Below are 24,110 nucleotides of genomic sequence, written 5' to 3'. Positions count from 1 at the left end.
CCCCAAGCACACACACCCAGAGCCCTTCTTCCTTCGGGTGCTTTATTGGTGGGCCCCGTGGGGCCGGATCCATGGGGCTCGCTGTGGGTCTGTCTCCGTGGGGCAGGCTCCGCGGGGTCTCTGTGGGTCTGGCTCCGTGGGTCCGGCCGTGGGGTCTCCGTGGGGTCTCTGTGGGTCCGGCTCAGTAGTTGGAGCCGCGCTCCTGCTGCCGGTAGCCGCCGCGCCGCAGGTAGCCGCCGTCGCCCTTGCGGTAGCCGTCCTTCTGGTCTGGGGGCAGGGGGGTGAGCGGGGCCGCGGGGCGCTGTGGGGCGGCTATGGGGTGCTATGGGGCAGCTATGGGGTGCTGTGGGGCAGGGCTCACCGCGGAAGTAGCCGCCGTAGGAGCCCTGCTTGTGGTCGAAGACGCGCTCGTTGTTCTCCACCAGCCCCCCCAGCTTCTCGGCCAGCTGCAGCGCCAGGTTCTGCTGCGCCGTGGGCTCCGTGCGGTGCATCATCACCGTCTGCGTCGGCTGGTCCAGGGACGCCTGCGGGACCCACAGCTCTGCCCCATGGCTGCCCCACATCGCCCCATAACCATCCCATAACCACCCCACATCATCACCGTCTGCGTTGGCTGGGCCAGCAACACCTGCAGGACCCCAAACTCTGCCCCATAGCTGCCCCACATCACCCCACACCTGCCCCACATCACCCCCAAATGACCCCACAGCACCCCCAGCGCCCCATAGCTGCCCCACACTGCCCCATAGCTGCCCCATATCACCCCACCCTGCCCCCCCCCGCCCCACCATGAGCTCCTCGTTGATGATCATCTTGCTGATGATGCTGTGCACCGTGGGCAGGTCCAGCTGGAACATGTCGGCCAGGATCTCCATGCTGCAGGACCCGCCATGACGTCACCGTGACGTCACCGACACCCCGACGACGTCACCGCGACGCCACCGACACCCCGACGACGTCACCGCGACGTCACCGCGCCCCGCCCCACCTGATGGAGTCGTAGACGCTGCTGTAGGTGAAGAGGTAGGTGCGCAGCGACTCCTCCTGGATCTTCCTGCGGCGCCAAAACGGGGCAAAAAAAACACATTTTGGGGCCGCCCCGCGCCCTTTCACCCCCCAGTAAAACAAAGGAGCCCGAAACGGGGCGAAACGCGGAGGTTTCGGGTCCGTGGGGCACGCACCTGACCAGCATGGCGCGCACCTTGTCGGCCTCGGGGAACAGGTCCCAGACCTTGCCGTTCATCTTCTCGTTGACGATGAAGCGGTGACACGTGCGCCAGTCGCCCATCTTCATCGCCTTCGACGCCGCCACCACGTGCTCGCGCATCGACTCGGGGGGCCCTGGGGGGGGAGAGACGGGGGGATGTGGGGCAGGGGCTGTGGGGCAGGCCCTATAAGGTCGCTATGGGGCAGCTGTGGGGCAGACACTGATCATCTTTCTCTCCCCTTACCCAGCAGGGGCTGCCTCTCCCCCACCCGCAGCTGGTGGTGGAACTGCTTGGGGTCATTATAGGGGATGGCGATGGGGCAGGCCCTATAAGGTCGCTATGGGGCAGCTATGGGGCAGTTATGGGGCAGCTTTGGCTCATCCCTCTCTCCTCTTACCCAGCAGGGGCTGCCTCTCCCCAACGCGCAGCTGGTGGTGGAACTGCTTGGGGTCATTATAGGGGATGGCTATGGGGCGGGCCCTATAAGGTCGCTATGGGGCAGCTATGGGGCAGCTGTGGGGCAGACACTGATCATCCCTCTCTCCCCTTACCCAGCAGGGGCTGCCTCTCCCCCACCCGCAGCTGGTGGTGGAACTGCTTGCTGATCATGCGGCGCCGGGCGTCGAACTCGTGCGCGGCCATGTAGGGGATCTCCAGCAGCATGGCGGCCACCAGGTAGACGCACTCGAGCAGCTCCAGGTTGATGTGCATGTGGAAGGGCACCTGGCGCCGCTTCTCGATCTTCTCCTGCTCGGGGTTGCGCTCCTGCAGGCTGCGCATCAGCAGCCCCTGGCCCAGCAGCTCCTTGGCGCGCCCGCTCGACTGGATGTCCAGCAGCGCGTTGTGCGCGTCCTTGATCATCCCCTCGCGGAACGCGCAGATGCCCAGCTGCACCATCGTGCGGTTGTACAGGATCTGGGGGGGTTGGAGTGGTTTCTGGGGGGGTTTGGGGGGATTTTGGGGGGTTTCAGGGGGGTGGCGGGGAGCTGAAGGGTCTGAATGGACCTGAGCGGTGAGGGGTGGGCAGTACGTGGGAGGTAATGGGGTCAGGACGGCACCAAAATCCAGCAAATTGGCCCCAAATGGCATCAAATTGAATCAAGATGGCACCAAACGGCACCAAAATCCACCAAAATGGCCCCAAATGGCATCGAATGGGATGAAAATGGCACCAAAATCCAATAAATTGGCCCCAAATGGCACAGAATTGGATCAGGACGGCACCAAAATGGCCCAACTGGGCTAATGCTATAGGACTGGGAGTCTCAAGCCAGACCCTATGGCACCAGGGGGTCCCACACCCAATCCTTTGGGTCTGGGGGGTCCCAAACCAGGTCCTATGGGGCTGGGGGGCACATGGGGGTTTCGGGGGCTCCCAAACCCAACCCTGTAGAACTGAGGGGTCCCAAACCCGACCCTACATGACCCGGGGTCTCTGTTTTAGGGTGTCCCACCTGCACGGGGGGGTCGGCGTGGTGGATGTTGTCCTGCAGGTGGGACATGAGCCAGACCCTATAGGGGCTGGTGAGTACATGGGGGCTTTGGGGGCTCCCAAACCCAACCCTATAGAACTGGGGGCTCCCAAACCTGACCCTGTAAGTTTTTAGGGTCCCTTTTGGGGTGTCCCACCTGCACGGGAGGGTCGGCGTGGTGGATGTTGTCCTGCAGGTGGGACATGAGCATGAGGTCTCGCGCCTGGAACCAGCGGGAGTGCAGCGCGTGGTGGTAGATGTGGCACAGGATGGCGCAGGTGCGGATGCGGTCGGTGCGGTCCTTGGCGTAGATGAACTTGCACAGACGCTCCATCAGCGCCGCAGAGTCCTCGCCCTCGTTCTCCGCCGCGTCCGCCTCCGACTGCGAGAAACGGGGGAAGAAATGGGGAAAATGGGACCCGGTGAGACAACACGCGGCCAGAGGGAGCCAAAATGCAGCCAAAGACAAGAGAAATGGCCCCAAAATGAGACAAAACAGGCCCAAAGGGAGCCAAAACGCAGCCGAACAGGACAAAAACAGCCCGAAGTGAGACAAAATCAACCCAAAGGGAGCCAGAATCAACCCAAAGGGAGACAAGATGCACCAAAAGTGAGTAAAATCAACCCAAAGAGGGCCAGAATGGCCCCAAATCCTCCCATAATCCTCCTGTAATCCCCCCCAATCCCCCATAATCCCACCCCCAGTCACCTTGGATGCGTCGGGGGGCGCGTGGCGGCGCTGCTGTGCCTTGTAGCCGAATGTGTAGTAGGTGTGCATGGCAGAATCCCCCCTAATCCCGCCATAGCTCATAATCCCACCACAATGCCCCCTAATCCCGCCATAATATCTCATAATCCCGCCATAATCCCCCCATAATCCCCCCCAATCCCACCCCCAGTCACCTTGGAGGCGTCGGGGGGCGCGTGGCGGCGCTGCTGGGCCTTGTAGTCGAACTTGTAGTAGGTGTGCAGCACGCGGCGCAGGTAGACACGGCAGAGCTCCTCGGGGGAGCCGCGCGCCGCCAGGTAGCGCTGCAGCCGCGCCACGATGCCGCACACCCGGCCCTCGTCCTTCAGGTGCTCCACGTACTCTGCGGGCAGCGCCGGCCCCGTTCGGCCCCAGTTTCCCCCAGTCTCCACCCGTTTCCCTTTGCTCTCCCCCTATTTCCCCCCATTTGGCCCCATTTCCCTCCATTCTCCACCCATTTTCCCCCATTTCCCTCCATTTTCCCCCCGTCTCCACCCATTTCCCTCTATTCTCCCCCTATTTCCCCTAATTTGTCCCCAGTTGTCCCCATTTTCCCCCCTTCTCCCCCTATTTCCCCCCATTTGGCCCCATTTCCCTCCATTTTCCCCCATTCTCCCCCCGTTCTCTTCCACTTCCCCCAATTTCCCCCCCCTTTCTCCCCATTTTCCCCTTTCCCCCAATTTCCCATTCCCCCCCCCAGTTTCCCCAATTTTCCCCCATTTCTCCCCATTTCCCGCCCCATTTCCCCCCCCATTCCCTCCCCCTCACGCCCCCTGCCCCCCGGTGCAGCCGCTTTGCCCGATTTCCCGTTTTTTTGCCCCGTTTCTCACCCTGGGAGTGGGGGTCGGTGTTCTGCATGATCTTGGTGAACTCCTCGTCCATGCGCTCCACCAGCGTCAGGATGCAGCCGCGCACCCGGTACGGCTGGGACGGGGGGGGACGGCGTCAACACCCCAAAAACGCCCCGAATCACCCCAAAATCAGCCCCGAAAAAAAACAAAACCACCCCAAATCAGCCCAAAACACCCCAAATCACCCCCAAACCATCCCAAACCCCCCCAAAAACACCCCAAAGCCCCCCCAACCTCCCCAAAAGGCCCCCACAGCCCCCCCAAATGACTCCAAATGACCCCACAGGCCCCCCAAGCCTCCCAAACGACCCCAAAATCCCCCCAAACGACCCCAAAATCCCCCCAAACGACCCCAAAATCCCCCCAAACGACCCCAAAATCCCCCCAAACGACCCCAAAATCCCCCCAAACGACCCCAAAATCCCCCCAAACGACCCCAAAATCCCCCCACCTGCTCGGGGTTGGAGAGGTTCTCGGACTCCTCGACGATGTTCTCCCCGATGAAGATCTGGGGGTTGGCGAACAGCACGTCCAGCAGCTCCTCGATGCACCCGAGGCACTTCTGCCACATCTCGGGCTGGGGGGGACACAGACCCATAGCGCCCCATAGCGCCCACAGCCTGCCCCATAGCGCCCCATAGCGCCCCATAACCCGCCCCATAGCCCCCCAGCGCCCCATAGCCCCGGCCCACCTTCATGTAGGTGGCCAGGTTGGGGTTGTAGTCGTAGAGCGAGGCGATGATGTTGAACTTGATCTTCACCTCCAGCGCCACCCCCAGGTTGTTCTCGTTGGCGATGCCGACCAGCAGCTGCAGCAGCTCGATCTGCGCCGCCCTGCCCCACAGCCGGCCCCATAACCAGCCGCACGGCTGCCCCACGGCCCGCCCCACAGCTGCCCCACAGCCCGCCCCACAGCCGCCCCACGGCCTCACCGGTCGGTGCCCTTCTTGCCGCGCGCCTGCAGGATCTCGTTGAGCTTCTTCACCACCACGGCGTGGGTGATCTCCGTGCCCTTGGCAAACATCTTGGGCTTCTCCTGGGGGCATGTGGGGGGCACGCTGTGGGGCTGCCCCATAGCACAGCCCCATAGCCCTGCCCCATAGCACTGCCTTGTGGCGCTGCCCCATAGCACAGCCCCATTGCCCTACTGCAAGGCGCTGCCCCACAGCTCTGCCCCCTAACCTCACCCTATGGCCCTGCCATGCCCCATAGGCTCACCCCACACCCAGCCCCACACCCAGCCCCACACCCAGCCCCACACCCAGCCCCACACCCAGCCCCATAACCCAGCCCCACACCTTGACGAGGGGCACGCCGCCCTTGACCTTCTCCCACTCCCCGCCCTCGTTGTCGTCGTCGTCGTCGTCGTAGCGCCGCGCCTTGCGGTCGTGCTTCTTCTTCGCCTTCTCCTCGCGCTTCTTCTCGCCCCCGCGCTTGTCCTCGTCCCTGGGGGGGCAGCGTCAGCCCCGGGACCCCTCGGGGGGGGGTTTGGGGGCGGTTTCGGGGCGTTTTGGGGCGATTCGCTCACTTTTTCAGGAACTTGGAGGCCAGCGAGGTGTACTTGCCCTCGTCCTCGTCCGACTCCGAGTCCGTGTCCGAGTCCGAGGAGCCCCAATCCTCATCGTCCTCCGAGTCCTCCGAGTCCTCGTCCTCCTGCAGCGACCCCCAATCCCCCCAAATCACCCCAAATTACCCCAAATCACCCCCCCCAAAAACAATTTCCCTCCACATCCCCCCAAATCCCCTGTCAGAACTGCCCAAATCGCCCCAAATTCCACCCAAACCCCTCCAAATGCCCCGATATCTCCCCCCAATCCCTCAAAATACCTCTGCAAAAACCCAAATCCCCCCCAAAAAAAAGCCCAATTCACCCAACCCCTTCAAATTACCCCCAAAAACCCCAAGTCCCCCCTTTTAGCCCCCAAAACCTCCCCATAACTCCCCAAATTACCCCCAGAAAACCCCAAATTTCCCCTATAGCCCCCCAATCCCCCCCGTAACCCCCCAAACCGCCCCCATAAATCCCCCAATCCCCCCTCAATCCCCCTCAGACCCCCCAAATCCCCCCAAACGCCCCCAAACCACCGTTTTTCGCCCCAAACCCACCTCCATCTTCTTGAGGAATCGGCCCCGCGCCTCCCCGGCCTCCTTCTTCTTGAGGAAGGCGGCGGCGCCCAGCCCCCCGTCGGCCTCGTCCTCCTCCGACGAGCTGGAGCCTGGGGGGGGCAGCTCAGACCCACGGCCTGCCCCACAGCGAGCCCTGCCCCACAGCGAGCCCCTGCCCCATAGTGAGCCCTACAGCCTGCCCCACAGCCTGCCCCACATCGCCCCCCACGCACCCTCCGAGTCGCGGCTCTTCTTCTCCTCGTCCTCATCCGCCGACTGCTCCGGGTTCTGCCGGGAACGACACCGGGGTGAGCGCCCCCCGCCCCACACCTGCCCCACACTTGCCCCACATCCCGCCCCACATCCCGCCCCACACCTGCTTGTAGCTGGCGATCAGCCCCTCGAAGTCGCGGTTGTACTTGCGGATCTTCTGGCGCAGGGTGCTGAGCGCCTTGGCGTTGTTCTTGTTCATCCTCTTCTTGCCCTCCTTGTCCTCCCACAGCTGGGGGGCAGCGGGGGGGCTCAGCGGGGCCGGGGAGCCCCAAAACCCCCCGCATCGCCCCCAAAACTCGCACCTCGTTGAGGTAGTCCTCCAGGTCGGCCAGGATGCGCACGTAGAAGCGGGGGACGCCCTCCTTGTCCACGATGCCGCGCGCTTTGCCGAACGCCCGGCCCAGGAGCTCGAACTCCTCCAGGCACTTGGTGACGTCGCGGATCTTCATCGCGTTGCGGATCGTGCGGATCAGGTTGCTCAGCTCCTCGAACCTGGGGACACGCCAGACCCATAGCCGGACCCACGGCGTGCCCCACAGCCTGCCCCATAGCCGGCCCCATAGAGCTGCCCCACAGCTCACCGCTTGTCCTTGGCGCTGCGCACCACGCGCTTGGTGTCCTCCTCATCCTCGCTCAGCAGCAGGGGCCTGGGGGGGGGAAAAAAGGTGTGGGGCTGCCCCATAGACCCACCCCCAGCCCCACACATCCCCCCCAGCCCCACACATCCCCCCCCAGCCCCACACATCCCCCCCCAGCCCCACACATCCCCCCCCAGCCCCACACATCCCCCCCCAGCCCCACACATCCCCACCCAGCCCCATAGACCCACCCCCAGCCCCACACATCCCCCCGTACTTGCTGTAGTTGCCCCCCGCGGGTTTGGCCACGAGCTCGTCCCCAGACACGGAGGACTCGGACTCGCTGTCGGAGCCGGTGGTGAAGAAGCGCGACATCCTGGGGGGGGGGGGGTGTCAGTGGGGCGCCCCATAGCGCCCGGACCCATAGATCCCGGACCCATAGCGCCCCAACCCTATAGTGCCCTGCCCCATAGAGCCACACCCCATAGAGCCCTGCCCTAGAGCATCCAGCCCCATAGAGCCAGACCTATAGATCCCTGCCCCATAGGCCCAGCCCCACAGATCTCTCGGCCCCACAGCTCCCTGCCCCACAGCTCCCAGCCCCATAGCTACAGCCCCACAGATCCCAGCCCCACAGATCCTGCCCCACAGCCCTCCCCAGCCCCACAGATTCCCCCCCCCCCTCCCCCCGCTCACGCGGCCGCTCCGCTCCCGGCGCTGTCGCAGCAGGGAAAGGCCTCGCCCCGCCCTCTCCCGCGCCACGGAAGTGACGTCACCGCCCAGCGCCCTCCCGGAGCATGACGGGAAACCGAGTCCGGGGGCGAGCCTCGGCCCCAGGCCCCGCCCATCCGTAGCAAGCCACGCCCCCTTAACCCACACCCCAACAAGCCCCGCCCCCACCTTAAACCCCGCCCCCATCATTAAGCCCCGCCCACAGACGCCGGAGCCAGGCGGGAGGAGGGAGGGGAGGTTTTATTGGGGGCGTGGTCAGTTCCCGGTGGGCGTGGTCTCGCTGGGCGTGTCCCCGCGGCGGGCGTGGTCAGGGGGCGGGGCACAGGGCCCGGTGCACGCCCAGCGCCGCCCCCGCCGCCAGCGCGATCCCGGCCGAGTCCCAGCAGGAACCAGCGGCCGCGGCCAGCTCCCGCTCCCACGGGGGGGACTGGGGGCAATGGGGGAGACTGGGAGCACTGGGAGGGACTGGGGGGACCACACAGGGACCACCAGGACCCATGGGACCCATAGGGACCCCATAGGGACCCTATTGGGACCCATGGGACCCCCAAAGACTCCCATAAACCCCACAGAGACCCCATAAAGACCCCATTGGAACCCTATTGGGACCCATGGGACCCATAGAGACCCCATAGGGACCCCCACAGACACCCTTGGGACCCCTAGACACCCCCAGAGACCTCTAGGGACCCATCAGGACCCACAAAGCCCCACAGCCCCCCCACAGCACCCCTCCCCAGCCCCATAACCACCCCATAGCCCCCCTATAGGCCCCCATGACACCATAGGACCCCTCCTGTGACCCCATAACCACCCCATAGCCCCCCCATAACCCCCCCATGCCCCCATAGCCCCCCCATAACTCCCCATAGGGCCCCTTACCCACCCCATAGAGCCCCACAGTGCCCCCCATGACCCCATAGCCCCCCATGACCCCATAGCCCCCCCCATAAGACCCCCCCAGCCCCCCGGTGCCCGCACCTCGTCCCGGACGTTCTGGAAGGCGTTCCCGTAGGCCGTGCCCCCCAGCAGCCCCTCCAGCAGCACCAGCGCGAAGGCGGCGCCGACCCCGGGCAGGAACGGGGCGGCCACGGCCACGAACAGGGACACGGCCACCAGGACCTGGGGGGATGGGGGTCAGGGGCGGGGCCTGAAGGGGCGGGGCCCGAGGGGCGGGGCCTAAGGGGCGTGTCCCACCTGCAGCAGGGCCAGCACCCAGATGGGGCGGAAGCGGCAGCAGCGCAGGGACGAGCGCGAGGCGAAGACGGCGCCTTGGTACAGCAGCTGGTACCTGGGGGCGCCCCACAGAGACCCAGAACTGCCCCATAACTGCCCCATAGCGCCCCATAGCGACCCACACCCTGCCCCACACGCCCCGGGGCTCACCAGCGGTACTGCTCGCTGTGGGTCAGGAAGGACTCGGGGAAGTAGAGCAGCTCCAGCTGGGGGGAGACGGGGGGGGCTGCCCCACGGCGCGTGGCCCTGCCCCACAGCGCGCCCCATAGAGCCCCACACTGCCCCATAGCGCCCCATGGTGCTTCCCCCCAGCCCCACACTTCCCTCTCCCAGCCCCATATTTCTCCCCCCAGCCCCATAGCGACCCCCCAGCCCCACATCTCCCCCCCCCACAGCACCCCCAGCCCCACAGCTCCCCCCCCCAGCTCCACGCTGCTCCCCCCAGCCCCATGGCTCCCACCCCACTACCCCTGCCCCATAGCACCCCATAGACACCTCCCTGCCCCATAGCATCCCCCCGCCCCATACTGCCCCTCCAGCCCCATAGCACCCCACAGCCCCCCCCGCCCCATAGACACCCCCCCCGCCCCATAGCACCCCATAGCACCCCCCCTGCCCCACCAGGCCCTGGTTGCTGAAGTACTCCGCGAAGTAGACGATGCCGAGGGGCACCATGTGCCTGGAGATGCGCTGGGGGGCACAGGGCAGTCAGGACCCCCTGCCCCACATCCAGCCCCATAGCCTGCCCCACATCCTGCCCCACACATCCTGCCCCATAGAGTGCCCCACACCCAACCCCAAATTCCTCCCAGATGCCACATCCCACTCCCTGCCCCACACCCCCTGACCCACACATCCTGCCCCATAGCATGCCCCACATCCCACCCCACACCTCCCCTGCCCCACATCCAGCCCCACACATCCCACCCCACACCCCCCCACACCCTGTCCCACACCCCCCGCCCCACACCCTGCCCCCCCTCACCTTCAGCACCTTCCACTTCTGCCCCAGCCCCAGCCCCACATCGGGGCCGGGCCCCAGCAGCGGCTCCTGGGCCGGGGGGGGGTCCCCGGGGGGCCGCAGGAGGCAAAAATAACTGGGGGGGAACAGGGGGGCAAGATATGGGGCGGCTGTGGGGCAGTTATGGGGTGGTTATGGGGCAGCCGTGGGGCAGCCGTGGGGCAGTGCCCCCTACCTGAGCAGTGTCAGCGGCGGCAGCAGCAGCAGGGGGAGCAGCGCCCGGGGGGGGCTGAGCCCGGCCTGCGTCAGCCCCAGGTAGGCCAAGGCCCCCCCCAGCCCCGCCGCCCCCGTCCCCGACGACCACCAGGACAGCGCCGAGCTGGGGACAGGGACGGCCCCGACCCATAGATAGAGCCCCGGGCCCGTGGGGAGACCCCAGCCCCATAGGGAGACCCCCGGACCCATAGGGACAGCCCCGACCCATGGGGACAGCCCCAGACCCATAGGGGCACCCTGGGACCCATAGGGACCCCCCCAGCCCCACAGGGACAGCCCCCCAGGGGCCTCCCCAGCCCCACAGCCCAGTTCCCAGCCCCATAGAGACCCCCTCCCAGCCCCATAACCATATCCCCAGCCCTATAGATACACCCCCAGCCCCATAGGGACACCCCCGGACCCATAGCGCCCCCCCCAGCCCCCCGGGACCCCCCTCATTCCCCCTTACCCACAACCCCCACAACCCCCCAGCCCCATAGGGTGCCCCCCAGGTCCCCCCCAGCCCCATAGCACCCTCCCTGCCCCACATCTCCCCCCCAGCCCCACATCTCCCCCCCAGCCCCACATCTCCCCCGCCCCGTACCTGGGGTAGAGGGAGCTGAGCGCCAGGAAGGTGACCTCCCCCAGCCCCGAGGAGGCGCTGGCCAGGACCACGCCTGGGGGGCAGCAAAGTCACCCCCGCCCCATAGATCTGCCCCATAGATCCACCCCACACATCCCCGCCCCACGTCCCCCCCGCTCACCCCCCAGGCTCACGGCCACTCCAGCGGCAGCGGCCACGAGCGCGAAGCTGCCCCAGGCGGCGGCGGTGACGGCGATGACCCGAAGGCTGGGGGGGCGCGGGGGGCGTCAGTGGGGCTGCCCCATAGCGGGGCTGCCCCATAGCGGGGCTGTGCCCCCCCCCCATATCCCCCCCGCCCCCCGGCTCACTTGTAGGGCACGAGGTGGATGCAGAAGGGGGCGGCCAGCTTGATCAGCAGCGTGGGCAGGATGTCGGCCAGCAGCACGGCCTGCGCGACCCACAGCGTGTGGGGCTGCCCCACAGAGCCCTATAGGGCCACCCCATGGAGCCCCGCATCCTACGGGGCTGCCCCATGGGCCCCTGTAGGCTCTGGGGCTGCCCCACAAGTTATGGGGCTGCCCCATAGCGCCCCACATCCCCCATAGACCCCCAGCCCCATAAGTGAAGACCCCACCCCCACAGCCCCACCCCCTTAGACCCCATCCCTTCCCATAGACCCCACCCTATTAGGCCCCGCCCCCTCCCTTGGACCACACCCCCTTAGGCCCTGCCCCTCCCCTTAGGCCCCGCCCCTCACCCCGGTGGAGGTGGGGTTGCAGTCATAGCGGGAGCCGTTCCGGGGAGTCGGCGGCATCTGGGGGGGGGACAGGGGGGTCACGTGGGGGTGGGGGGGTCACGTGAGGGTGCGGGGGGGTCACGTGACCCCCCCCCAGGGCCGGGACCCACCTCGGGGGGCCGCAGGATGTCGTGGGCGGCGCTGAGCATCACCACGTAGGGGGTGTTGTTGCACAGCCCCAGCAGCCTGGGGGCAGCCCCATAAGTGTGGGGTGAGCCCCATAGATGGGGCCTGACCCAGAGGTGTGGGGCTGCCCCCCAGGCGTGGGGCGGGGGTGCAGGGGGCTCACCAGAAGGCGGCGCCGTTCCGCCAGTGCTCGGCCAGGGGCGGCTCCGGGGGGTCCTCGTCTGTGGGGCAGGTGTGGGGTGGGCTATGGGGCAGGTTATGGGGCGCTATGGGGCCGGTGTGGGGCTGTGAGGGGAGAATGCGCTATGGGGCAGGGCTGCAGTGGTTATGGGGTGCTATGGGGTGCTACAGGACCCTATGGGGCAGGCTGTGGGGCACTATGGGGCGGGTTATGGGGCACTGTGGGGCAAGATGTGGGTCCCCATGGGTCTCTGTGGGGTCCCTATAGGTCTCTATGGGGTCCCTATGGGGTCTTAGGAGTCCCTGTAGGTCCCTATGGGTCTTTATGGGGCTCTACAGGTCCCTATGGGGCAGGCTATGGGGCGCTGTGTGTCTCTATGGGGCCTTAGGGGTCCCTTTAAGTCCCTATGGGGTCTCTATGGGGTCTCCATTGTTCTCTATGGGGTCCCTGTAGGTCTCTATGGGGTCCCTGATGTCCCTATTGTTCTCTATGGGGTCCCCATTGTTCCCCATTGTTCCCTATGGGCCCCCTCCCCCCCCTCACCGCCATCCCCGGGCTGTGCCGGCTCCGCCATGGCTGCAGGGAAGAGCCGCGCCACGTGACCGCGCCGCCACGTGACTGCTGGGGGCACACGTGACCGTGGGGGCACGTGACCGCGCCGCTCCGTGGGGGGGGCGTTGCCATGGGAACGGCGCCGCCGCCATCTTGGGTGTGTGGGGCCCCAATGGGGCCTGCAAAGCCCAGAGAGACCCCAATTAACGAACTTTAATTAGCTGTAATTAGCCTTAATTCACTTAAAAAAACTTTAATTAGATTAAAACCAAACTTTAAATACATTAAAATTAAACTTTATTGCCCCTCGCCTGGCGCCGCCTTTGTTAGGGGGGTCACACCAGGGGGGATTTGGGGGGTTTTGGGGGATTTTGGGGGGTTTGGGTGGGTTTCGGGGAGTTTTGGGGTTCCGGGGGGGGATTTGGGGGGTTTCGGGTGGATTTCAGGGGGTTTTGGGGTCCCGGAGGGGGGATTTTGGGGTTCCAGGAGGGGATTTGGGGTCCCGGGGAGGTTTGGGGGATCCAGGGGGGGAATTTGGGGGAATTGGGGAGGTTTTGGGGGTCCCGTGGGGGTTTATGTGGTCCGGGGGGGTTCAGGGGGGGCTGTTGAGGGTCGGGGGGGTTCGGGGGTGTTTTTGGGGCGTTTTGGGGTGTTTTTGGGGCCCCCCCAGCAGGGCGAGGTCGCGCAGGGCGCGCAGCAGGAAGAGCTCGGTGGCTCGCAGCACCCCCAGGGCCCGGCGCTGGGACCCCCAAAGGGAGGGGGGGGGGTCCTGGGGGGGGAGGGGAGGGGGAGGGGGTGGGGGGGGGGCGCCCAGCTGGGGGGGGGAGAAAGAGAAAAAGAAAAAAATAAATAAAAGGGGGGGAGTCGGGGTCCATAGAGCCCCCCCACAGCCCCCCCGTCCCATAGCCCCCCCAATACCCCCCTACCCTCACCCCATAGCCCCCCCCAACCCCTCACGACCCCCCCAACCCTCAAATCCCCCCCCATCCCCCTCATATCCCCCCCAATTCCACCCCCACACCCCATAACCCCCCCATAGGCCCCCCAATACCCCCCCACCCCCACCCCATAGACCCCCGAATTCCCCCCTACACCCCATAAACCCTCCCAATACCCCCCATACCCCCCAAATCCCTCCCCAAATCCCCCCCCCACCCCATAACCCCCCCCATTCCCCCCATACCCCCCCCACGACACCCCCACACCCCCCCAAATTCCCCCCCCACCTGTGCCCCCAGCAGCCGGCCCAGGTCCCTCAGGCCCCAGCTCAGGGCCCTCTCTCGCCGCCCCCCCCCGGCCCCCCCCAGCGCCCCCCGCAGCAGGGGCAGGCGGCGCCCCAGGGCCTGCAGCCGCTGGGGGGGCTGGGGGGGGGAGAAAAGGGGGTCAGGGGGGGACATGGGGGGGGTTGCCCCATAGAGAGACCCCCCTGGGACCCATAGGGACCCAGAGAGACCCCATAGGAGCCCCCCCGCCCCATAGAGACCCATAGGGACCCCCCCGCCCCATAGGGACCCAACAGGAGCCCCCCAGCCCCATAGAGCCCCCCCATGCCCCCCCCCGTGCCCCATAAGGACCCCACTAAGACCCCATAGCCCCCCACAACCCCCCCCCCAGCCCCATAGGGACGCCCCCAGCCCCACAGATCCCCCCCCGCCCCCAATCCTGCCCCATAGGGACCCCAATCCCCCCCCTCGCCCCACAGCAGCCCCATAGGGACCCCCCAGCCCGTCCCCCCGCCCCCTCCCTCAAGCCCCTCCCCTCCCCATTTAAGCCCCGCCCCTCACGCTGAGCGCCAGCCAATCCCTGGCCGCGATGCTGACTAGCAGCGGGTGCCCGGGGGGCGGGGCCAGGTGCAGGCGGACCCCGGGGAGGCGCTCGGCGGCCTTAAAAGGACAAAAGGGGGCGTGGTCAACACCCATCACCCCCTATATATGACGTCATCACGCAGCCACGCCCCCCACTTACGTATGCGCGGCGCAGCGCGCGGCTCTCCCCCAGCAGCCTCCGGCACAGCCGCAGCCCGGGCCCGGCGCGGCCCAGCGCCGCCAGCAGCAGCAGCAGCAGCGCCCGGTGCGGCCCCATGGCCTCGGCCCGGCCCCGGCCCGGCCCCGCCGCCTTTAAGGGCCCGGCCCCAGCCCCGGTTCCGCTCCCGGTTTCGGTCCCGAGGCCTCCGGGAAGCCCCTTGGGGGGGTTGGGGGACTACAAGTCCCGGCGTGCACTGCGAGGGGAGGGGGCGGTGCGCATGCGTAGGGAGGAAGGGGAGGGAGGGGAGCATGCGCGGAGCGCTCCGGGAGCACCGAGGGGAGGGGGGAGAGGGGGAGAGCGCGGTGCGCATGCGCGGGGTGAAATCCCCGAGGGGAGGGGGAGTGGAGTAACAGAGTAGGGCGCATGCGCAGGGTGAAATCCCCGGTGGGAGGGGGAGCGGAGGGAAAGGCCGCGCGCATGCGCAGTGCGTGGAGAGCCTGAGGGGCGGGCGGGAGGGGAATCCCGGGGGGAGCGCAGTGCGCATGCGGAACACCACCGGTTCTGTGAGGGGAGGGGGAGGTCGCTCCCCGCGCATGCGCAGCGCCCCCCCCACTTCCCCCCCCATCCAAGATGGCGCTGGTGTCGGCGGACTCGCGCATCGCGGAGCTGCTCGGGGAGCTGCACCAGCTCATCAAACAGACACAGGTGGGGGGTTGGGGGGATTTGGGGGGGTCCTGAGGGGGTTGGGGGGGATCTGGGGGGGCTGAGGGGGTCCTGAGGGGATTGGGAGAGTCCCGGGGGGGGTTGGGGGTTTATGGGGGTCTTAGGGGGCATTGGAGGGGTCCTGAGGGGATTTGGGAGGGGGTTGGGGGCCCTGGGGGGGTCCTGAGGGGGGTCTGAGGGGATTTGGGGGGCTCTGGGTGGGGTTGGGGGGGCCTTATTGGGGTCCTGAGGGGTTTTGGGGTGCTCCCCCCCAGGAGGAGCGGTCCCGCAGCGAGCACAACCTGGTGAACATCCAGAAGACGCACGAGAGGATGCAGACGGAGAACAAAAGTGGGATTTTGGGGCCATTTCATGGGGATTTGGGTCTGGGGGAGGTATTTGGGGGCATTTGGGGGAACTTCGGGACATTTGGGGGGGGGTGGGGGGATTTAGGGGCAGGGTTTTGGGGTCTGGGGGCGGTTTGGGGCCAGTGGTCAGATTTGGGCCATTTTGGAGCAATTTAAAGTTGATTTTTGGGGCAATTCGGCCGTGGGTTGGGGCCGGGAAGGTTTTAGGGCAATTCGGGGTGGTTTTGGGGCCAGGGGAGGGGTCCTAACGCCCCCTTTTCTCCCCCCCCCCAGTCTCCCCCTATTACCGCACGAAGCTGCGGGGCCTCTACACCACCGCCAAGGCAGACGCTGAGGCCGAGTGCAAGTAAGGGGGGGGACGGACCCGATTCCGCCCTTTTTTGCCCCAAAAATAGCCGGGTTCAGCCTCCGCACCCCGTTAATTTTGCTCCCCCCAGCATCCTGCGGAAGGCGCTGGACAAGATCGCCGAGATCAAGTCATTGCTGGAGGAGCGCCGCATCGGTACGGCCTTAAAACGGCCTGAATTCACCCCAAAATCAGCCCCCAAACCACCCTGAATCCTCTTCTCACATTTTGACCCCCAAACCCGCTCAAAACTGGCCCCAAATCCATCCAAATCTGCCCAAAAATCCCCTGAAAACCGCCCCAAATCCCCCCCCCAATCCCATGTCAATTCCGACCCCAAATCCTTTCAAATTCCCCCCAAAACACCCCAAACGACGTCACCGCCCCCAAATCCCCCCAAATTTCCCGCAAATCCCCCAGCACGCAGCGGAAAACCCCAGGTTCCCCCCACTGGTCCCAAATCAGAGCCCAAATCCCCCAAACTTCCCCCAAATCAGCAGCCTGTTGCCTAAAATCCCCTGAAACACACCCAAAACGTGCCTGGGTTTTCCCAGGACGTGTCCTGAACCCAAAGTATCCCCAAACTTCCCCAAAATGTACAAAAAACGCACTTTCAGAATCCTTTTAATGCTCTTCAAACCCTTTAATGCTCCCAGAGCATTTAAATGCCCCCAAAACCTTCTAAATTCCTCCCAAATCACTTGAAACCCCCCAAAACGCCCCCAAAATCCCCCCCACCCCCTGCCCCCAATCTTGTGGCCACGCCCCCTTAAGCCCTGCCCCACCCCAAACCAAGCCCATAGCCAAAAGCCACGCCCCCAATGTGCCCTGCCCACTCAAAGCCACGCCCCCAACCTCTAGCTCCGCCCCAGTGGCCAAGATCACCCCAAACCCCACCCACATCAAGCCACGCCCCCACGAGCCCCTGCCCACTTAAGCCCCACCCCCTGACAGTGTCCCCGTCCTCTCCTCTAGCCCCGCCCCCATGGCCAACATCTCCCCACCCCGTCCCCGCCCCCAAACCCCACCCACCTCAAGCCCTGCCCACCGCAGCATGCCCCTCCCCCTTCAGCCCCGCCCCCTGACTGTGGCCCCGCCCCCTGGCAGCGGCCAAGATCGCCGGCATCTACAGCGACGCGGAGCCCCCCCGGAAGACGATGCGGCGCGGGGTGCTGATGACGCTGCTGCAGCAGTCGGCCATGACGCTGCCCCTCTGGATCGGCAAGCCCGGAGACAAGTGAGCGGGGGGCGGGGACACCCGGGGACACGCCCCCAGAAAGCCCCGCCCCCCTCGGGCACGCCCTGTTAGGCCCCGCCTCCCGGTAGGGACATAGAGCTGGGCTCTGGTGGGCTCGCTGACTCTGTAAAGCCCCGCCCACCCTGAAGCCACACCCAGAGAGGGCCCCATCCGTCTAAGCCACGCCCTTTTAAGCCCCACCTCTCGTCATTTTCCTGGGGCACTCCATTTCCCCTGCCCCTTTAGGCTCCACCCCCAGGGCCACACCCACACCATCCCGCCCACTTGAGTCTCCACCCCTTGAGGCCCCGCCTTCTGAGGCCCCGCCCCCTTTATCCCCACCCCTCCCACTGCCTCTCCCTGGGCTCCCCCTGGGACCCCGCCCCCCTCAGGCCCCCCCCACTTGGAGGCCCCTCCCACCCGGAGGCCCCGCCCACCCCACGAGGCCCCGCCCCCTGCCCCCAGGCCCCCCCCGCTGTGCGGCGCCATCCCGGCGGCCGGGGACTACGTGGCCAAGCCCGGGGACAAGGTGGCCGCCAGGGTGAAGGCGGTGGACGGCGACGAGCAGTGGATCCTGGCCGAGGTGGTGAGCTACAGCCACGCCGCCAACAAGTGCGTTTTGGGGCGAAATCCGGGGGTTTTGGGGCCCGGGAGTAGTTCGGGGGGGTTGGGGGCGGCGTGTGGGGGGATAGGGGGAGGTTACAGGGGGTTGTGGGGGGGTTGGGGAGGGGTTCTGGGGCGTTGAGGGGGTTTTGGGAAGGTTTGTGGGGTGGATTTGGGGAATTCCAGGGTTTTGGGGTGGTTTGGGGGTGATTTTTGGGTCTTTCAGGGCCACTTGGGCACATTTTGGCGCAGTTTTGAAGGGATTTTGGGGTCTGTTTGAGCATCTTCAGGGACTTTTGGTGGTTTCGGGTCCCTCTGGGATGATTTTTGGGATGTTTTTGGGGCCGTTTTGGGTTTGGGGCTGTTCCTGGGGGGCTCCTGGGGTGGTTTTGGGTCCTTTTGGGTTGGTTTCGGGGCTTTTGGGGGCTAGCTGAGTCTCCTCCGCACCCCCCCAGGTACGAGGTGGATGACATCGACGAGGAGGGCAAGGAGTGAGTGCCCCGACCCCAAACCCCCCGGGTCTGTCCCCAAATTCCTGGGTCTGACCCCAAACCCTTCTCTTGACCCCAAATCCCCGTTTCTCCCCCCAAACCCCCTCCCATTACCCCAATCTGCCCGTTTCTCCCCCCAATCTGCCCGTTTCTCCCCCCAATCTCCCCATTTCTCCCCCCAATCTCCCCGTTTCTCCCCCCAAACCCCCTCCCATTACCCCAGTCTCCCCGTTTCTCCCCCCAATCTCCCCGTTTCTCTCCCCAAACCCCCTCCCCTTACCCCAGTCTCCCCGTTTCTCCCCCCAATCTCCCCGTTTCTCCCCCCAATCTCCCCGTTTCTCCCCCCAATCTCCCCGTTTCTCCCCCAAACCCCCCAGGCGCCACACGCTGAGCCGGCGCCGCATCATCCCGCTGCCGCAGTGGAAGGCCAACCCCGAGACCGACCCCGAGGCGCTGTTCCAGAAGGAGCAGCTGGTGCTGGCGCTGTACCCGCAGACCACCTGCTTCTACCGCGCCCTCATCCACGCCCCCCCGCAGCGGGTGCGTACCCGATTTTGCCTTTTTACACCCCAAAATATTTGTAGGTCCCCAGCTGGAATGTTGCTCTGTTGGGAGGGGGTGGGTGCTGGAGCGGTGGAACCTGTGGGGCTGCCCCCCTGGGAATGGGGGGGTTGGGGGGTGAGGTGGGGCCCTATGGGGTCTCTATGGGGTCTCTATGGGGCCCTATGGGGTCTCTATGGGGCTCTGTGGGTCTTTACGGGGCTTTATGGGGGTCTCTGGGTCCTTATGGGGTCCCGGGGTCCCTATGGAGCAGGCCATATTTCCTCTCAGCACCCTCTTCCTTAACAGTGGGTGGGTACGGCCTCCCCCCACCCCCAAACATGCTGTTTTTCACCCCAAAACGTTGCAGCCGCAGGACGACTACTCGGTGCTGTTCGAGGACACCTCGTACGCCGACGGCTACTCGCCGCCCCTCAATGTGGCGCAGCGCTACGTGGTGGCCTGCAAGGAGACCAAGAAGAAGTGAGGAGGGGGCTTTGGGGGCGCGGGGGAAATTTTGGGGGGCCCGGTGCTCGTTTCTGGGGTCCTGGGGGGTCTTTTGGGGACCGTTTTGGGGTCTTGGCGGCCATTTTGTGACCCCCGGCAGCCATTTTGGGGCCCTTCAGACCCCATTTGGGGACCCCTCAGAGACAATTTTGGGGATTTTCCCCATAGGAGACTATTTTGGGGTCACTCAAACACAATTTTGGGATCCTTGGGAGTCATTTTGGGGTCTTGGTGGCCACTTTGGGGCCCTCAGAGAGCATTTTGGGGGTCTTGGCGGCCATTTTGTGACCCCCCGGCAGCCATTTTGGGGCTCCTCTGATCCAATTTGGGGACCCCACACATACAATTTTGGGGATTTTCCCCTTGGATGATTACTTTGGGATCCCTTAAGCACAGTTTTGGGGTCATGGTGGCCACTTTGGGACTTTCTTTGTGGCCAGTTTGGCCCTTTTTACTCTCGTTTTAGGACCGTTCTTATTAAAAGCTTTGGGGACGCCCCATGCTGCCTCCAGCTCCGTTATTGCCTCATTTGGGGGGGGGTGGGGGGACCCCCAGCCACAATTTGGGGCGGTGTGGGGGGATCTTAGGGGGATTGGGGATGGATGGGAGGGTTTTGGGGTGCGTTACGGGTGATTTGGGGGGATTACAGGGGCCTGGGGGTGGTTTTGGGGTGGTTGGGGGCTTTGGGGGTAATTGAGGAGGCTTTGGGGGTATTTGGGGGGGGGGTTGGGGTAGTTTGAGGGTATTGGATGTTTTTAGGATGATTGGGTGGGTTTTGGGGTGTTTTTGGGCTACTTTGTTTTTTCTGGGGTGGTTTCGGGGCTTGGGGGGTGATTTTGGGGTGGTTTGGGGGCTTGGGGGGTGCTTTGAGGAGGGTTTGAGGGCTTTTGGGGTGATTTAGGAGGCTTTAGGGTTGTTTTCGGGGTGGTTTGGGGTAGCTTGGAGTGTTCTGAGTTCTTTTTGGGGTGGTTTTGGGGCAATTTGGGGGATTTCGTGGCCCTTGGAAGCCTGGCAGACCCCATAACCTCCCCCCCCGGCCCCACAATTGACTCTTGACTTGACTCTGAAGCCCCCAGACCCGTGGGGGCGGAGCCTGCCGTGGCCCCACCCCCTGCCTTTATTAAGAATAAATAAATTAAGATGTGCAGGAGGGGGCGGAGCCTCGGGCAGGCCCCGCCCCCCAGCGCAGCAGCAGCTCGTCTGTCCAGTGACCCTGGAGGGAGGGGCAATGACGTCACAGGTGGGCGGGGCATGCAACAGGGGGCGTGGCTGGGGGTGTGGCTCACCAGCTCGGGGTCCTCCAGCCCCGCCTCCTCCTCATCGTCGTCATGGTAACCGTGGTAGTGGCGAATCAGCTCCCCCCACAGTACGTCCTGCTGGCAGCTGGTGGCAGTTGCCGGGTAAATGGGCTGCCCCTGGCAACAGGCCCCGCCCCTGGCAATAGGCCATGCCCCCTAACAACATCCCCATAGCAACAGCAGTGTGGCCTAGTGGACAGGCTGAAGCCTATCCCTAGCAACAAGCCCCGCCCCCAGCAACTGACCACGCCCCCTAGCAACACCCCTAGCAACAGCGGCGCGGCCTAGTGGACAGGCTGAAGCCTGCCCCTAGCAACCAGGCCTACCCCTAGCTACTGCCCATCCCCTTAGCAACCACCCCATCGCCATGGCAACTCACCCGGGGCAGGCCCCGCGCAGGGGCAGCAGCTCGCGGGGTTCGTCCCGCAGGAAGTGCGGGGCCAGGCACAGGGCGTGGGTCACCGCCGGGCAGCCGGGCCGTGGGCAGCGCAGGGGGGCGGAGTCAGGGCCCTGGGGGCGGGGCCAGGCTCAGGAGGGCGGGGCCAAGCCAAAGGGGGGGGGCCAGACCTGGGGGCAGGGCCTGGCACCACCCAAGCCCTGCCCCCCCATGCAGGGTAGGCCACAGAGGGCATGGGGAGGGGGCATGGCCAGGATCAGGGGGCGTGGCCAGGCGCAAAGGGAAGAGCCACGCCCCATCCAAGCCCCGCCCCCTTACCTCACAGGGCAGCCCGCAAAGGCTGCAGTCGCCGGGGGGCGTGGCCAAGGCAGCTGGGGGCGTGGCCTTCCTCCTCGGAGGGCGTGGCCTCAGCCCGCGGGGATCCACCTCGACAGTGATGTGGGGGGGTGGGGCGGGGCCGGGGGCGGGGTCAGGCGGGGGACGGAGCCAGCGGAGGCGCAGGGGGAGGCGGCTCCAGGGCGGGGCGTGCAGGAGGCGGGGCAGCAGCCGCAGGGCAAAGGCGATTGGCTGCTCCCGGCGGCGCCGCGGCAACACGGCCGGCAAACGGCGAGAGGCTGCTGGGTGCTGCCACGCCCACTCGAACTGCGGGGGGCGGGGCCATGGCGTTAGGGGGCGTGGCCAAGGCTCAGGGGGCGTGGGGATGAATAAGGGTGGTGTGAAGGGGGTGGAGTCGGGGGTTTGGGGGCGTGGCCAAGGGATTTGGGGGTGGGGTCAGGGTTCTGGGGGCGTGACCAGGACCTGGGGGTGGGGTCACGGAGTTTGGGGTGGGCTGAAGGCTTGGGGGGCGTGGCCAGGGGTTTGGGGGCGGGGTCAGGGACTTGGGGCGCGGTCAGGTATTTGGAGGGTGGGGCCAGGGCTTCAGGGGCGGGGGCAGGGTTTGTTGGGGGCGTGGTCACGGCTTTGGGGGCGTGGTCAGGACATTGGGGGTGGGGTCAGGGCATTGGGGGAAGGGGGAAGTCGAAAGGGGGCGTGGTCAGGGCATTGTAGGCGGGCTCTGTGCCTGGTGGGCGGGGCTAGAAACGAGGAGGCGTGTCCAGAACCCCAAAGGGGCGTGTCCTCACCCTCAGCGCCGCCACGTCGGACGGGAAGCCGTGCACGTAGAGCTCCATCTCCCTGCGGAAATGACGTCAGCGCCTCCCCCAGCCCCTCCCCGACCCCCCAAATTCCCTTTCCCCTCTCCCCCTCGGCCCCTCCCCCACCAGGGCCCGCGGCCGCTCGTCCTCCGGGCCCCCCCGCGCCGCCGCCCCGCGTTGTGCTGCCGCAGGCGCCGCTCCGGGTCCAGCGTGAAGCCGACGTAGGCCCCGCCGCGGGCCCCGGGGGCGGCGGAGCGCAGCAGGTACACGGCCCGCAGCGACATCGCCCCGCTTCTGCTTCCGCCACGCCCCCCACAAGCCACCGCGCGGCGGCGCTTCCGGCCGGCAGCCGCGTTGCGAAGCGACCGCCCCCACTTCCGGTCACCCTCCGCCCCCTCCCACTTCCGCCTCTCTCACCCGTTGTCCCGCGCCGTTCCCCCATTTCCGCCACACCTCCCACAACCCCCCGCGCGGCGCCTCTCCCGCCCCCTCGCCCGTTGCTAAGCAACGCCCCCTCCGCTTCCGCTTCCTCCCCTCCGTTGCTACGCGACCTCCCCCGCCCCGCCCCCTCCGCCTCTCCCCGCCCTCTGATTGGCTGTAGTGCCCCCGTGGGCGGGCTTTTCCCGTCCCGCCGCCTCCTCCCATTGGCTGCCCGCCCCCGGGCCCTTTCCGGGGCCATGGCGGAGCCGGAGCTGAGCGCGGAGGCGCTGCGGGAGCGGCTGCGGCGGGAGCTGGGAGCGGAGCACGTGGTGGGCGGGGGGGGAGGGGAAATAACGGGGGTGGGGGGCGAGGGGCAGGGCCGGGGGGGCTCCGTCAGGCCCCGGCAGGGCTCTGAGGGGCTCGATGGGCCCCCGGAAGGGCTCGGGGGGGCTCTGTGGGGCCGGAATGGGCTTTAGGGGGCGTTAGGGGCTGCGCTGGGCGTTAGTAGGCCTCTGCAGGGCTCTGTAGGGCCTTAGCAGGCCTCAGGGGGTCTCTGTAGGGCCTTAAGAGAGGCTCTGATGGGAGTTACGGGGCTGCACTGGGCGTTAGTAGGCCTTAGTGGGTCTCTACAGGCCTCAGAAGACCTCATTAGGCTTTAATTAGCCTCTCTGGACCTCATTAAGCCTCATTAGGCCGCCCCAGGCCTTATTGGGCCTTTGTAGCCCTGGGTAGGCCGCAGGAGGCCTCAGTAGTAGGATTCTACTCATTAGGCCTCATTAGTAGGTGCTAATTAGCCTCTGCGTCCCTAATTAGGCCTCGTTAGGCTGTCCCAAGACTCAGGAAGCTTTGGGAGACCCCAGCAGCTCCCTACAGCCCTCATTAAAGGCCTCCAGCCCTCGTTAAACCCTTGTTAGGCTTTAATTACCCCTGGGGACGCCTAATTAGGTTTAATTAGCCCTAATTAGCCCTCCGTTTGCCCCCGCAGGAGGTGGAGGACACCACGGCCGCCCGCTGCGCCGCCAGCTTCCGCGTGCTGGTGGTGGCGTCCGCCTTCCGCGGCAAGGGGCTGCTGCAGCGGCACCGGTAGGTTTTTGGGGCAATTTCCCGGGCTTTTGGGGTTTCCTTTTCTTTTCTTTTTGACCGATTTTGTCCCGTTTTTGCCGTTTTCAGGCTGGTGAACGAGGCGCTGGCGGCGGAGCTGGGCCGCATCCACGCCCTGGAGCAGCGAACGCTCACCCCCGAGCAGTGGGCGGCGGCGCAGGGGGGGCAATAAAGGGGGCGGCCAATTAGGGGCCCCTCCCCCTAATTAAGCTCTTCCCCTGATTGAATATTTAAAGAGGTTAAGCTCCTCCCACTAATAAAGCTCCTCCCCTAATTAAACATTTCAATAGCATAAGCTCCTCCCCCAACTAAGCCCCTCCCCAATTAATCTCCTTCCCCCTAAT

The 24,110-nt window shown here is 65.9% G+C and overlaps 6 protein-coding genes across 10 annotated transcripts; 2 read left to right on the top strand and 4 right to left on the bottom strand.

Moving 5' to 3' along the window:
• Nucleotides 1-25: 25 nt before the first annotated feature.
• Nucleotides 26-8,002, bottom strand: LOC311426070 (eukaryotic translation initiation factor 3 subunit C-like). Of its 2 annotated transcripts, XM_084502219.1 has the most exons (22): nucleotides 7,933-8,002; nucleotides 7,514-7,612; nucleotides 7,240-7,305; nucleotides 6,961-7,150; nucleotides 6,762-6,887; nucleotides 6,619-6,673; nucleotides 6,386-6,495; nucleotides 5,808-5,932; nucleotides 5,578-5,725; nucleotides 5,212-5,315; nucleotides 4,972-5,113; nucleotides 4,731-4,856; nucleotides 4,259-4,352; nucleotides 3,584-3,771; nucleotides 2,838-3,062; nucleotides 1,760-2,123; nucleotides 1,182-1,341; nucleotides 989-1,054; nucleotides 789-876; nucleotides 362-524; nucleotides 159-267; nucleotides 26-121 (listed from the first exon to the last, which is right to left on the bottom strand). In XM_084502219.1, exons 2-21 carry the CDS (start codon nucleotides 7,609-7,611, stop codon nucleotides 182-184), a joined length of 2,724 nt encoding a protein of 907 aa, XP_084358345.1. In that variant the 5' UTR covers nucleotide 7,612; nucleotides 7,933-8,002; the 3' UTR covers nucleotides 26-121; nucleotides 159-181. The 2 variants fall into 2 exon arrangements, with proteins under 2 accessions (XP_084358345.1, XP_084358344.1); XM_084502218.1 differs by having other exon boundaries at nucleotides 26-267.
• A 187-nt stretch (nucleotides 8,003-8,189) lies between these two features.
• CLN3 (CLN3 lysosomal/endosomal transmembrane protein, battenin) lies at nucleotides 8,190-12,747 on the bottom strand. Its single transcript, XM_084502220.1, has 14 exons — nucleotides 12,650-12,747; nucleotides 12,089-12,146; nucleotides 11,910-11,985; nucleotides 11,761-11,817; nucleotides 11,372-11,451; nucleotides 11,185-11,270; nucleotides 11,025-11,097; nucleotides 10,401-10,544; nucleotides 10,190-10,301; nucleotides 9,826-9,894; nucleotides 9,355-9,410; nucleotides 9,166-9,259; nucleotides 8,950-9,090; nucleotides 8,190-8,395 (listed from the first exon to the last, which is right to left on the bottom strand). The coding sequence occupies exons 1-14, from the start codon at nucleotides 12,678-12,680 to the stop codon at nucleotides 8,276-8,278; spliced, it is 1,197 nt and encodes a 398-aa protein (XP_084358346.1). The 5' UTR covers nucleotides 12,681-12,747; the 3' UTR covers nucleotides 8,190-8,275.
• Nucleotides 12,748-12,906: 159 nt separating this feature from the next.
• LOC311426072 (uncharacterized protein) lies at nucleotides 12,907-14,884 on the bottom strand. Of its 2 annotated transcripts, none has more exons than XM_084502221.1 (4): nucleotides 14,624-14,884; nucleotides 14,443-14,541; nucleotides 13,885-14,019; nucleotides 12,907-13,472 (listed from the first exon to the last, which is right to left on the bottom strand). In XM_084502221.1, exons 1-4 carry the CDS (start codon nucleotides 14,738-14,740, stop codon nucleotides 13,251-13,253), a joined length of 573 nt encoding a protein of 190 aa, XP_084358347.1. In that variant the 5' UTR covers nucleotides 14,741-14,884; the 3' UTR covers nucleotides 12,907-13,250. The 2 variants fall into 2 exon arrangements, with proteins under 2 accessions (XP_084358347.1, XP_084358348.1); XM_084502222.1 differs by having other exon boundaries at nucleotides 14,479-14,541.
• A 266-nt stretch (nucleotides 14,885-15,150) lies between these two features.
• On the top strand, nucleotides 15,151-19,917 carry SGF29 (SAGA complex associated factor 29). 2 transcript variants are annotated; one of them, XM_084502242.1, is made up of 9 exons: nucleotides 15,175-15,328; nucleotides 15,601-15,676; nucleotides 15,967-16,039; nucleotides 16,131-16,195; nucleotides 17,147-17,276; nucleotides 17,742-17,888; nucleotides 18,335-18,370; nucleotides 18,748-18,910; nucleotides 19,281-19,917. In XM_084502242.1, the coding sequence occupies exons 1-9, from the start codon at nucleotides 15,254-15,256 to the stop codon at nucleotides 19,395-19,397; spliced, it is 882 nt and encodes a 293-aa protein (XP_084358368.1). In that variant the 5' UTR covers nucleotides 15,175-15,253; the 3' UTR covers nucleotides 19,398-19,917. The 2 variants fall into 2 exon arrangements, with proteins under 2 accessions (XP_084358367.1, XP_084358368.1); XM_084502241.1 differs by lacking the exon at nucleotides 15,601-15,676 and having other exon boundaries at nucleotides 15,151-15,328.
• A 570-nt stretch (nucleotides 19,918-20,487) lies between these two features.
• LOC311426062 (structure-specific endonuclease subunit SLX1-like) lies at nucleotides 20,488-22,529 on the bottom strand (the record flags this gene model as incomplete). Its single annotated transcript, XM_084502213.1, has 6 exons — nucleotides 20,488-20,630; nucleotides 20,704-20,800; nucleotides 21,095-21,225; nucleotides 21,431-21,754; nucleotides 22,234-22,285; nucleotides 22,372-22,529. The coding sequence occupies 6 exons, from the start codon at nucleotides 22,527-22,529 to the stop codon at nucleotides 20,553-20,555; spliced, it is 840 nt and encodes a 279-aa protein (XP_084358339.1). The 3' UTR covers nucleotides 20,488-20,552.
• A 316-nt stretch (nucleotides 22,530-22,845) lies between these two features.
• Nucleotides 22,846-24,045, top strand: LOC311426065 (bolA-like protein 2). 2 transcript variants are annotated; one of them, XM_084502216.1, is made up of 3 exons: nucleotides 22,846-22,994; nucleotides 23,651-23,748; nucleotides 23,836-24,045. In XM_084502216.1, exons 1-3 carry the CDS (start codon nucleotides 22,923-22,925, stop codon nucleotides 23,936-23,938), a joined length of 273 nt encoding a protein of 90 aa, XP_084358342.1. In that variant the 5' UTR covers nucleotides 22,846-22,922; the 3' UTR covers nucleotides 23,939-24,045. The 2 variants fall into 2 exon arrangements, with proteins under 2 accessions (XP_084358342.1, XP_084358343.1); XM_084502217.1 differs by having other exon boundaries at nucleotides 22,897-22,991.
• Nucleotides 24,046-24,110: the final 65 nt, after the last annotated feature.

The sequence above is a fragment of the Aythya ferina genome (assembly GCF_964211825.1).
Source record: "Aythya ferina genome assembly, chromosome: 37".
NCBI classification, from domain to species: Eukaryota; Metazoa; Chordata; class Aves; order Anseriformes; family Anatidae; genus Aythya; species Aythya ferina.
This window is presented reverse-complemented; position numbering and strand designations above follow the sequence as displayed.